We start from the raw sequence: 13,451 nt of genomic DNA, 5'->3' as shown, positions 1-13,451 counted from the left end.
TAACTTTGCTAAAATATCCAACGCATACACTAGAATAAGAAACTTACTTTTTGACTCAAATGCTAAAGAACACAATTGGACTTTTTTATAGCAAAGAATGATGTGATTCAGTTGTAACTTACATTAAGAAAAGATGATTCTGGGGCTGGAGTGATAGCATAGCGGGTAGGGCGTTTGCCTTGCACACGGCCGACCCGGGTTCAAATCCCAGCATCCCATATGGTCCCCCGAGCACCGCCAGGAGTAATTCCTGAGTGCAGAGCCAGGAGTAACCCCTGTACATCGCCAGGTGTGACCCAAAAACCAAAAAAAAAAAAAAGAAAAGAAAGGATGATTCTAAGGCAACAACAGAAAACAAATCAGAAGAGTTACTCATATTTCCCACAACACAAATTTACTAAGCATAAATTCCATTCAGGAAAAAATGAAAAATTTTAATAAGAAAATAGCACTGATAACCTCAAAAATGACTAAACAGATGACACTTACTGATTGCATTTTAGTAAAATGTACATGTACATGTTTTCAGTATAATTATGCAGTTAGAGCTTGTATTATGTTTTGTTCATATGGTTTGTTACTGTTTATGATGGTGGTTTTACCTCTTTTTCTTTATCTTTCCCTGTTCTGATATTCTCATAAACTTATTGTAGTGGTGATGTGCTGGTAAACTACATTTTAGGGCAGACAGTGTGACCAAATTAATGTATACTTCTGTACTGAAGCAACATCATCCATGGCCAAATTCAAGGTGCCAACAGTTATATAACAAGTTACTCACATATATTAATATTTAATGGCGCTTTCTGTACCACACCATTTTCAGTTTTCACAGGAAATGTGCCTAGCCAGTCAGAACTCTGGTTACTGATTCTCTGATGAAATGGAACTTGTTCACTGCTTTTCAATGTAATGCCATAAACAGAATTCCTAGTACCCTAAATCCTGTTCACTTCCCCATTCACATTCACTCCTCCCTGTCTGCATAAAACAATGTTTTATATTTACAAGAAGTAGAGAGGCTCTGGTATGGGTCACAGCCATTTCATTTCATTTACCAGGCTGGTGCATCATTAAGGGTGTCTATTGTCTGTTCTCTCTGTATATTTCTCTAGACAAAAATATTAATCTCTCAGCTGAATGGAAACTACTTCATCTGGGAAATTAGAATGGTAACCACTTACTGACATGAACAAAGAGGCTCACATTGGGGCACCTCTATTTGAAACATAATCTCATAAAGACCTTATGAGTCTTCCTGAGACTTAAACCTGAAAGCTTTGTAACTTTCCACATGGTGATTCAATGAAAGAATAAATTTTAAAATAAATAAATAAATAAAAATCTGAAGCATAAAAAAAGACCTTATGAGTCTTCAATGGGACCTGAAGCGGAAATCCTCTGCCCATTCCACCGCCCGAATCTCCAAGGACCTAGGGATCCCTCCCATAAACCGCCTCTTGCCAGCGCCAGATAATCTCCTCATCAGCCACCATCCAGATCGCATGGCTTTTTCTCCTAGAAGGGAGCAACATGATACCTGCCATAGCCATGCCACCGGACTCCACACCAGGCTGTTTTACTCAGGGTGCCCCAGAGGCAGGTGGGTGAGAGCACTCCCCACCCTAAGGGACCCATTCCCAGCAGTTGAAAACCTCCAGAACTCAACCACTGCCATGCTTTTCCCCATATTCTCAGGCCGAGCTTCATGTACCAGTGAACGCATTCCTAGACTGTGTGGCCGCATTTGTGGCCATGCAACACATCATAAGACAATTTTCCATGACAGACTATACAAAATATATTATTTCAGTTTTGCTTTGGGACAGGGATTGGGGCTTGGGATGGAAATATCCCAAATTTGGTGGTGGGAAGGTGTAATGATGGTGGGATTGGTGTTTGAATATTAACGACAATCAAATATTGTGAACCACCTTATAAAATAAAAAAAAAATTTAAAGACCTTATAAGCCTTGCAATTGGCCAGACAGCGTTTGATCCCCCCACTCCATAACTGTCAGGGGTCATATCTGGTCATCCAGATAAGATTAAGCCCTGAGCAAAGCTAGGCATCATCCCAAAACAAACACACACACAAAAATCCTATCAGGACATAAAACAAACCTGCTCTCAGCATAGAAAACAGCCCACCAGTGGTCCAACTGGTTAATGACTTAAGCGTCTCATGGTCTGGAGATATCTCCTTAAGAGGAAAGGACAAATGACTATTTTGAGCCTGCTACCTCTATTAAAAATCATACAGAGTTCTTTACATTTTAATGGACAATATCCTTTTATCAAATGACCAAAATCTGCTAGTTTTGAGTAAAACTTACCAAAAAAGAAAAACTAGCAATAACTATAAAGCTAAACTTATAACCATGCTGCAGAGACATTCAACAAATGGTTGCTCTTATTATCATCAAATCATTGTTCTCCTAAATAATTTTTAAATGGATACTTGTTTATGGTCGGGTTGTAGTGATAGTACAGCAGGTAGGACGTTTGCCTTGCACGCAGCCGACCTGGGTTTGATTCCTCCGCCCCTCTCGGAGAGCCCGGCAAGCTGCCTAGAGTATCTCGCTGCACGGCAGAGCCTGGCAAGCTACCTGTGGTGTATCTGAAATGCCAAAAAAAGTAGCAACAAGTCTCACATGGAGATGTTACTGGTGCCTGCTCAAGCAAATCGAGGAGCAACAGGATGACAGTGACAGTGATACAGTGATACTTATTTATGGTATTGCTCAAGAAATCCAAGAGCAATATTGCTAGAAGTTTTTCTGAGATAACAACTGCCCTCCCCTGCAGGGAGAAAAACATTAGTCTATCTTTGCTTCCTTTGAATGAGAGAGTTCCACAGGCACTGACTGTGGAACCCAAAGCCATTTGTATTCTTGGGGAAGTGATTACTGTGGCTGGGAGTCACTGTAATTTATAGTTTATTTTATTTTTATATGAATGTTCGCACACAAGAGAGAGAAAACAATCAATCTACATTCTTTGAAGAAAATGTTTTTGTTTTGATTGTTAAGTTTAAGTGGAGAATCTCAACCACCTTTTGCAAAAGAAAATTTCCATGTGTGTTATAAATACATTATATTTTTTACCTTTTAAATTCTAGTTTGGGTAAATTGTCATTTGGGTAAACGACAATTTACCCAAACTCAAAAGAAATGAACACCGAAAGGAGAAAATAAGAGGAAATAAATCTGGAAAGGGAAAAAAGGATTACATCAAACAATATGTGCCCAGTAAGAAATGAGATTACTATGAATATATATTTTTTAGATTCCAGCACTGTGAGTTGAATTGCAAAAAAATAAAAATGATGCCTTATGGAAGATGTTGGGAAATGCTGCTCAGGCACCATTACTTGTTATCCAAAAATATTTTTCCCTTCCCATGTTCCATGTTTTCCATAAAAATGCCAATGCCCTTTTATTCAAAATCCCAGCATCCTATCATAGCAAGAAATGGAAAATAAGACTCCATTTTCATAAATGAAATATAGTACAATTTTTCTTGGATGTTTCTGGACTTCTTTCTGATAGTATCATCTTTCCTAAAAAGTATGTTCTCCTTTGCCACCCCTCTATTCCTGGTTTTGAGTCAGACTGGCACTAAGCACTCTTGGACCCAGATGGGAAAATCCAAGCAAGTTCAGAATGATAGCACAGAATAAGCAAGTATGTGGTTTATCACAGTAACACAGTACCACCAAACAACTCAACCTGGGCTCTACAAAATTTAATGAATATGATGAATGTCTATACATTTTAAGTCATGTCCAATAGAGCATTCTGTGGCTTAGCCTGTCTAAATAATAATGTATATCTACTTTAGTTATGTAAGGCATTACAAGTCAATCCAGACTATCATCAAAGAAGAGAGAGTTTTACTTCAAGCAAGAAGGATCAGGTGGGTGAATGTGAGGTGCTATATACAATGCTGAGATACAAGGTGTGTGGGTGGCTGGTATGCTCACACAGGTCTGGAGCCAAGATCTGCAGGACCAATCTAGCAGACATATACCAAGAATCCCCAGGAAATTAAAGAATCCAAAACAAAGGTCCATGTAGGAAACGAATCCCAAATAGGATCTTAACAAGAGGAACTGGTTTCAGTAAAACAGACTTGTGTGGAAAAGGCCAAGCGAAGTTTAGAGACAGCCACAGTGACTTCCTGAAGGGAAGTGTTCTCTATCAGTAGCACTTTAAATATCAGCATGTCTTTTAAAGACTATTTCAGGATTTTCCAATGGTGTTCTTGTTTTATAAAGTTCTTAGTGTGGGGGAATAGGATCTCTGCAAGATTTTATAGGACTAGGTCAGAGATTCTGAATGCTTATCATATTTAATCAGTAATCATGAGATAGTCTTTCTTTCTTTCTTTTTCCTTTTTTTTTTTTTGCTTTTTGGGTCACACCCGGCATTGCACAGGGGTTACTCCTGGCTCTGCACTCAGGAATCACCCCTGGCAATGCTCAGGGGACCATATGGGATGCTGGGAATCAAATCCGGGTTGGCTGCATGCAAGGCAAACGCCTTACCCACTCTGCTATCACTCCAGCCCCAAGAGATAATCTTTCTTATGACAAGGAATTCAGTTTGGGAACAGAATTAATTTTTTTCAAAATCTCTGCCCTCTTTGACCACCAGAATACCTAACAGTCATAAATACACAATTTGAGGGATGGGTAATAAAAAATTATAGCAGTATTTACTAAGTATTTTTGATGTACCACCATGGTGCACAATGTTTTATATAAAACAGCTCCTTTATTTCATGGGAAATAGACACTATTCCCACCTTACTAAGGCAAAAATGGGGGTGGAGAGAAGTTATAAAAATTTTCCTCAACTTGAACATAACAGATTCTGCCTCTGAACTCAGGCCAATTAATGAAGGGAGAGTGAGCACAAAAATATGTTAAGATACTACCTAAAAGAAAACATAGGTACTTTTCTAATTTCTCATAAAGCAAAGTGAAGCTTTGTGTCCTAGAAACTTGAGTCTACTGTTTTAGAAGAATTGATAGAGATGAAGGAAAATATATGAAAGTTAGGAACTCCAACAGTTGGAAGAGGTCAAATTTGGGCAGCCTGGATATATTTTATATCAGAGAGCCTTTTTTAGCATTCTGCATCAGCTGAGTCTCATGGGGAAAAGGGATGTATTAATGATATTCATCAGAATATCTGCACAAGGTTGTCCCTATATTTCTGGCCTCTTATAAACCTGTATGTTTGATGGTCACAACATGCGGAAATTCGTCATCCTGAGGAAAGGACACCTCAGGATGATGAATATACAACTTCCTTATCGCTCTTAAAAATAGAAGCCAAGTTCTATGAACTCAGTGGAATACTACTATGCCATTACAAAGATGTATTTGTACCATATGGGGCCAAATATACAGGTCTTAAAGTCATTATATTCAAAAAATAATCAAAGAAGTAAAAGAAAACTACTGGATAGTTTCACTCTTGTCTGGAATATGAAGAGCTAAAACAAACAAACCATTGCAAGCCAACAAAACTAGCAATGGTTACCAGAGACAAGAGGTTGAGGACTAAGAAAATGAGAGAAAAGTCTTTTTGACAATGAAATGGCACAGAAATTGGGGAATGTGGTGAGTGTCAAATACATATACTAGAGTGAGGCTAAATCTCTGAAATTCCATAATACTCTAAATCAATGATAAAAACACGTGCAAGTATAAAAGACGGTCACTCTTCTCACTAATGATTTTGATGAGGTTGCCTTTTATGAAAAAAGGTCATTGTGCTGAATGTATTGAGTTTGTTATTTCAAAAATATAATACATGCATATTTTAAAATTCAAAAATAATCAACCTTTCCAAGTAGCAGATAGTAAGCTATAATAACCAGGGATGATGTGATAACAAGTCATAATCTAATCAAATTGGGATCATGGACTTCTTCCCAAAGTGGATGTAAGAATAAAATCTTTCTGCAGTAAACTCTACCTTTTACCATGCAAGCTTGACCTTACCCATATTTAAGTGTGACAAAATTATTTTAATATGAAACAAAAATAACAAAATCTCTCTTAGTCATAAGGCAAATAAAAAATCTGCCTCTTGGCTAAAAACTACCTTGATTATACCAAACTATTTTAAAACTGAATGTCTTGAAATGACAAAAAGTAATAAAAATGACTGATGTGAATATAAAAAAAAAAAAAAAAAAAAAAAAAATAGAAGCCAAGAACAACTTGTCATCTGACAAGAAGAAATAACTTCCAATGACTTTCTTGCATTAGCTGTTTGTGGTTCATGTTTTTATCTGAAGGAAATAGAAAGAAAACAGGTAAGGGTCTGTTTCTCTCCCTAGATACCCCCATTACTAAGTGGTATAATTAGGGGTATAATTTGATCTCCAGAATATCTTACTAAAACATAAAAAATAAACCTCTCTAAGAAAGTTAGCATGTAGATGATGCAGGTAGCCTTGGACTTAAGAGAATGTGGAGATAAATGCAAACTAAGAAATCTAAATAGAAGGGATAATTATAAATCTATACCATATAGTGTTTTGATCCATGCATAAGCATATATATGTGTATATATATGTAAGAATTATATATAAGTAAATTCCACAATTCAAATAATAGGGAAAATGACTTGGTTGTTGCAGTTAAGACACTCAGTAAAGCTTTGACTAAAATGTCCATTATTTATTTTTCTGTGTATATTAAAAAAGAAGTGGAATCTTAGGATTGGTAGTTTATTACTGTTATTTTTCAAAGGATAATGCTTATCCAGGTGTGTCCAGTATAATTATAATCGTTTTTATAGGTTTAACAGGGAGGCAGACGATATCCTGGAAGTACAGGTCCAAATGGGCATGACCCACATGCCATTATCATGAGCAACCACTGGTTGGACAAAGACAAAAACCAGATTTTTATCTACAATCTCCAAAAAGAACATATTGTTGCTGAATATTCTTTAAATCCCAAATCACTTGTTTTCAACCTCTGACCTCAAGAACTACAGAAATGTTTTGTTCTTTGTTCTTTGAAGTCACTACATTTGAGCAATTCTTCAATAGTAAGAAAAAATGAACACATGTAATTATAATTATTATTATTATTACGTCCCTTCTAAATGTAGTTATGGGTGGCTTGATTTATCATATAAACAGAATAATTAATCTGGATGCCAAAAGCTCCACTTTTCATATCTTTGGAAATTAGTTATTGAAAAGGAGAGAGCTTCGCTTTGGAACTTTGAAAGCAGTCAGCAGAATATTAGAATGTGGAAGGACATTTCTGCTAGGTGCTTACAATATGCTGTCAAGCTGTCAGAGGAAAGAGACAGAAGAAGGATATAAGGTAGTGTGCAGGTCAATAAAATGGATAGAAAAGAAACCAAGGCTTTCACAAATTAAAATGTTATTCTTGTACAAGGATTCTGATGAATAGAGAAGAATGAGAAATACTCTAGTTTAGATATTCACTGAGTTCAATGACTATCACTGGAAAAGTATTTATGATATTTATCCATTTACTAAAGAGAAAAGCTTTCAGTGAGCTGTAAAACTCGGATAAGTAAGATGTGAGAGAAGCTGCCTTAAATGATTTTAGGCATTTACTGAATAAAGAAAAGAACAATTAAATTATGCAAATTACCCATAATTCTTGGACCCTGAGGTGGAATGTAGGAGTAGCTTAAAATGAAATTTTTTTTAAAAATTACAGCCTAATATGACAGACCTACTTAATTGAGGAAAGCATAAGCAGTGAGAAATGAATAGAAGCAGAATTTATGTTAGACTAACATGAAAGCAGAGATAGAATCCTTTAGACTTAAGAAAAAATATCAATTTTCTTTTTCTTTTTGGGTCACACCGGAGATGCACTCCTGGCTCTGCACTCAGGAATCATCTCTGGTGGTGCTCAGGAGACCATATGGGATGCTGGGAATCAAACCCGGGTCGGCTGCGTGCAAGACAAATGCCCTACCCGCTGTGCTATTGCTCCAGCCCCCAAAATATCAAATTTTATACATAAGTTCTTCCAAGAGTAGTTTATCGAACTACTGAGAGTGCAATGCTAAATATTAAACCCATGAAAACACAAACAGATTTTCTTCCCCACACTATATAATATGACCCCTTGCTATTAAAAAATGATAACTCAGAACAGGAAAATTAATAGTACAAACACTATGACGTTCAAACTCTTAAGGTGATCTATACGGAAATTGTTCATGTCAAAAAGTTAAAAAGAATAAAGTGGTTATTTTATTCTTTTTACTCTTTGACACTAACATGTTTTAATAAAAAGAGAATCTCAATTCAAATACAACACTTGCATGTTAGAAATAGCAGTTTTGTTAGAGATTTTCTTAAAATGGAGTTATGAAATCATGCATAAAAGTATACAAGTAAATATTGTAATTTTAAAATAGCTAAAATGTTTACAGTGGAATTTCTTCTATTTCAAAATTTACATCACTATCAGTATAACATCATGGGGAAGAAAACTTTTACTCTTGCAGGCTTTAACACAATCATCATTTAGTTATTCATAAATGATCATTTGGCAAATATCTGAATATTTCAAGTTCATAGTTCATTAAGTACTAACACTAGCATACAGCAGTTTTGAAGCAATACGCAAACTTTTCAAACAATACAAATTGTGGTAAGCAAATTATTTACAGTGAATACAACTACTTTCAAAATAGTTTTTACAGAGTTTTCTTCTAGCTCTTTCCAGTAATAACTTCTACATTGCTTGGGACTCAGTGACAACTAAGAAAAATTTAACCTAATTCATTTCTAGAAATCTCTACAAAACGACTGCCAGCATAATCTAACAGTCACCAGCTTATGACGATTCATTCTCACCCCTCAATTATCTTCATTGGTAAATTCCATATACAAAATACAAAAATTCTGTATACAAAATGACCTAGTTTTTTTATCTTACTATTTAAATGAATTTTTATAAGTTCATGATATTTTTCAAGGTTTTTTTGAAATAAAGAAATATCCTGTCCCATTTGGCTAACATCTCTTCTCCCTTCACTCCTGATCTATATAATGTTGAATATTTTAATAATTCATCACAAAAAATCATTTTATTAAAATATTGAGACTGAGAGAAGTATTGCATAAAAATATTAGTTTTCTGTCTTAACTATAACAATCATGAATTCTATTCTAGAACTGATGTCTGGTTTCAAAGAATATCATCTACTATACTTCCAGGAAATTTCAAAAGACTTAAGAGTAGAACATTTCTACAGGCCTCAGGACGGTGATAATAAATTCCTATATAACGGTATGTAATCTATTACCCTTTATGTGATTTTTTGCCATTAAATCTAGATCTCAGTTTGTGCAAAACATCCGCATATACAAATGCAATAAGTCATATGTGAAACCTTTGACCTCCCATGGAATGGATGAAAGTAGCCCTTCTTTCTTCCTAGCCTTCCAACTAACACAACCTTATTGAATGCAACAATCAATCTTTTCTGATTAAAGATCTATACTTCTATATGTGTCTAGCATTTTTATCTGTACAAATGCTAAATGAACACCTGAAATATATAAAACTAAAAGTTTATTCAAGCTTAAATCAAATGTTTTTAATGGTATAGTGAGTGTTTTTCATTGATTTAGAAATAGATGCACTGTATTGATCACGCCACACTTCTAAAGGATAATAAAATGTTAGAAATTATGGCTTAAAGGATCCCATCTAGTTTCCTAGGAGTAGTGACCACATTTTCAATTCAGGACTTCTTGGGCAATATCTTAGATGGAGGATAAGTACAGGAACAGGAGTCATGAATTAGGAAGGCTCACTTTAAACTAGAGAACAGAGAGAGATTGAGATAGTGAGTTTACAGTGCACTCAGGAGAATCAAAGTGCCATGACATACCTGTAACACTTTGGTGAGATTGTTAAAAAGAGCTTGGCCGGCACTCACTTTGTATTTCACTCCTCTCACTGTCCCGTTTTTACTTAAAATGTTTACTCGTCTCGTCCCAAAGCCCTTCTCACTTGCAGCCCTGGCTAACACGAGCAAATTATCCTGTTCATTCTCATATTCATCACTTTCTGATCCAAGGTGACCATTCTGCTGCCCGTCAGACTCACTTAGTCCGTCTATGCCACATACGCTGGCACATTCAGAATCCAGAGAGCCTGCGGGCTGCCCATCTTCATACACCTCCTTCAGAACTCGCCCGCTGTGAGAAGAAGCAATTCGAAACCGGACTTTCCGGGGCCTGTCATTTTCTGATTTGGTCTCTCTTCTGAGCATGATCGCACCCACTTATACAAACAGTTCACATAATTCCATATCTCTCATGAATCCCTTCGTCTCCTTGCCACATGTCAGAGCTTAATTCCAGTGACAGCACATTCACATGAAACTAACATTGAAAGGGAAGAAGATTCCCAAGGACTTAGAGTGCCTTTAATAATGAATGTGTGCGAGCTTGATATAGTTACCCTTAAACTAAAACCTGCAAAATGATCCCATCGCTTAAATATTAAATAGCCGTGGTCGACTGTTTTACAGGATAAGTGCAAAAAAGTGGCATGTGATGAAACATAATAAAGTGCAAGTCAAGAAATTGAAAGACTTCTTTAACTTGGAAGCCAGCCGTGAGTTTTGGAAGGCTTCTAGCACAATTATCTCTGCATATTATTTACCAAAGACAAAATATCGGTTCAATTGCAGAGGATAAGAGCTGTTATAGATTTCCTACAATGTTTATTGCCTCTTTTCCATCTCAGCAAACATACCTTCATAGAGTTACTTATATTGCATTTTTGAAATAATACATAGACTGTATCTTAAGAGTTTTCTGAAATGAATGATACTTCTGCCTAAGGACATGGAACCATTCCAGTAGCCTCAGACGGAAGGTGGGAGATGGGTCTTTCTATTTCCTTCAAGAAGGTAGATTTCCAGAGGTGCACTGAGTGATTTTTTTTGGGGGGTTGTATTTGTTTGAAGAGGGTGTCGTGGGTCATATGTAGATGGCCAGATGTTCTTGAGAAACACTGTACTATAAAGTATAAAGAGAATTTTCATTTACATCATTATGCCAAAGTTGCTTTACTTCGCACAAGTACCTTTTAAACAAACCAAAATAGAAAACTTTTGTTTTGCTTCTTTTCAACTCCCACAAGTTAAAAAAACAGGAATCATTATCTCTTTGATGTAGGGAAAAATTTTGGAAAAAAAACATACAGAACAGTGAGGAGAGAATGGGAAATCCTCCCTGTTAGTTAGGTCAGCCCAAATAATGGAAGTGATCAACACTGATAAACATTAAAATCAAGTTATCCATGCCATGAGAAAAAACTTTTTATTTTGCTTTTTGGGTCACACCTGGCTATGCACAGGGGTTATTCCCTGGCTCTGCACTCAGGAATCACTCCTGGGATGCTCAGGAAACCATATGGGATGCTGGGAATGGAACCCGGGTCGGCCGCGTGCAAGGCGACTACCCACTGTGCATCCTACCCACTATGCTATCGCTCCAGCTATGAGAAAAGACAAAACATTTTTTTTTAAATTTATTTTATTGAATCACCATGTGGAAAGTTACAAAGTTCTCAGGCTTATGTCTCAGTTATATAATGCTCAAATACCCGTCCTTTCACCAGTGCCCATATTCCACCACCACCAAAAAAAAGTATACCTCCCACCCCCCCACCCCCCAACCCCCCCACCCTCACCTGCATAACTGATAAATTTCACTTCATTTTCTCTTTACCTTGATTACATTCAATATTTCAACACAAAACTCACTATTGCTGTTGGAGTTTCAACACAGAACTCACTATTCTTGTTGGAGTTTATCCCCCCAAAATACGGCCCTATTGACAAGGAAACATTTGATAATTAGTTTTCCACTGATGAGAATGAAGAGGATTTCTGTATTTTAGTAATTAAGTCCAGGGAGATTTAAGTTGGAAATTGCATCATTTCCCTTCCTGGGGCAGCATGGAGCAAAAGCTTAGTTCACAGTCTGGAGACATGGCTGCAAGCACTTGCTAGGACCGGAAGTAATGTAGCTGGCTCTGGATCTTGGCCGTTCAGCAGCAAAGCAAAGCGGCCATGCAAAAGCCTGGCCACCTGGGTCGAATCGCGAGCTGGTATCGGCCCCGGCCCAAGACTGCCCAAGCGTCCCGCTGTTTCAATTTCAAAACACATTTTTTTCCCCGAGCCACCAAGTTCATACCTGTTTAAAAGTCCTATAATATGGCGGATGCCACGCCGCTTCTTCCAAGAGGGAAGAAAAACCAAGGAAAAAGGATATTTCCCCCCTTAGCCGGCGTGGGACAAAAGCTTAGTTCACAGTCTGGAGACATGGCTACAGAAAAGAAAAAACTTTTAAGAAGCAATATGCATTGTAGTTTTCTGTCACTTTGCCAAGCACATAAGAATCTATCTACACATGAGATTAAAAATTACACTACAGGGAGTGCCCAGTTTGTCAGCACCTCTAGAAAAAGGAAACCTACAAGACCTTCTCACAGTGCATTTCCAGTTGCTTTTAATGCCCCCAATTTTTATCTGAATTTTATCATTTTCTAATTTGAATCATAATCAGAATAATTAAAATAGGATTTAGAAATTTAATTAGATAGTATAAAAATAAAATAATATCACGAAGTTATATATTAAAGTCACAAACTCAGGGCACGCGACTATACATTTAATCAACTATGCCAGGCGTGGACTGGTGGTTCCTGCATGCAGTACCAGACGTAAGCCTTGAGCACCACTAGGTGTCTGAAATGCCTCCCCCAAAAGATCAGTTCCTTTTTATAAAGTCCCAATCTGCCTTATGTTAATAATAATGTGGATTGTATTAGAGTGCATATGGATAATAGAGGCTTTGATTTTGGCAAAGAGACAAACACTTGCTTTTACATTGAAAGAGAACAGGTACTTATATTTAGTTGTAATAATGGGAACTAAATCATATATCAATTGTGGACTGCAGATGTTGTGATAAATAGGACCTGGTCCACACTAACTCTCTTTTTTCCTTAGCTACTACCCCACTAATCCTATCAGTCATAGGAAAATTCACAACCACTCTATCCTGTGTCATGAAAATAAAAATATATATTTTGTTAAGCCAAGGTGATAGAAATGTAAGCGTTGATGATAGGAACCACTTTTTCATCACCGAATGAAAAAAGCATATTACTAATGTCTTCTCATACTTCAACTATCATCTCAAATATCGAATATCATATCTCATATGAATGATAAGGCATTTATTACCTTGATTTTTAGTTCAACAGTATATATGTGTGTGTCTTTTATATATACATATATATACATAGTTCTAGTGAGATTTAGTGAGCCATTATTTCTGTCATTAACAACCACAGTTTAATGTGCATATAAAAGTTTTTTCTAGTAGCTGTATCATAC

General features: G+C 36.5%; 1 protein-coding gene across 1 annotated transcript in view; it reads right to left on the bottom strand.

Annotated features, from left to right (window-relative positions):
- The window catches only part of GRXCR1 (glutaredoxin and cysteine rich domain containing 1), a 106,209-nt gene extending 95,902 nt beyond the window's left edge, over window positions 1–10,307 (bottom strand). Inside the window, exon 1 of the mRNA XM_004608003.3 lies at window positions 9,924–10,307. Within this exon, the coding sequence (XP_004608060.1) occupies window positions 9,924–10,307 (384 nt within the window). The remainder of the gene's footprint in view (window positions 1–9,923) is intronic.
- Window positions 10,308–13,451: the final 3,144 nt, after the last annotated feature.

The sequence above is a fragment of the Sorex araneus genome, chromosome 5 (assembly GCF_027595985.1).
Source record: "Sorex araneus isolate mSorAra2 chromosome 5, mSorAra2.pri, whole genome shotgun sequence".
NCBI classification, from domain to species: domain Eukaryota; kingdom Metazoa; phylum Chordata; class Mammalia; order Eulipotyphla; family Soricidae; genus Sorex; species Sorex araneus.
The sequence above is the reverse complement of the archived record's forward strand: the minus strand, read 5'-3'. Positions and strand labels throughout refer to the sequence as shown.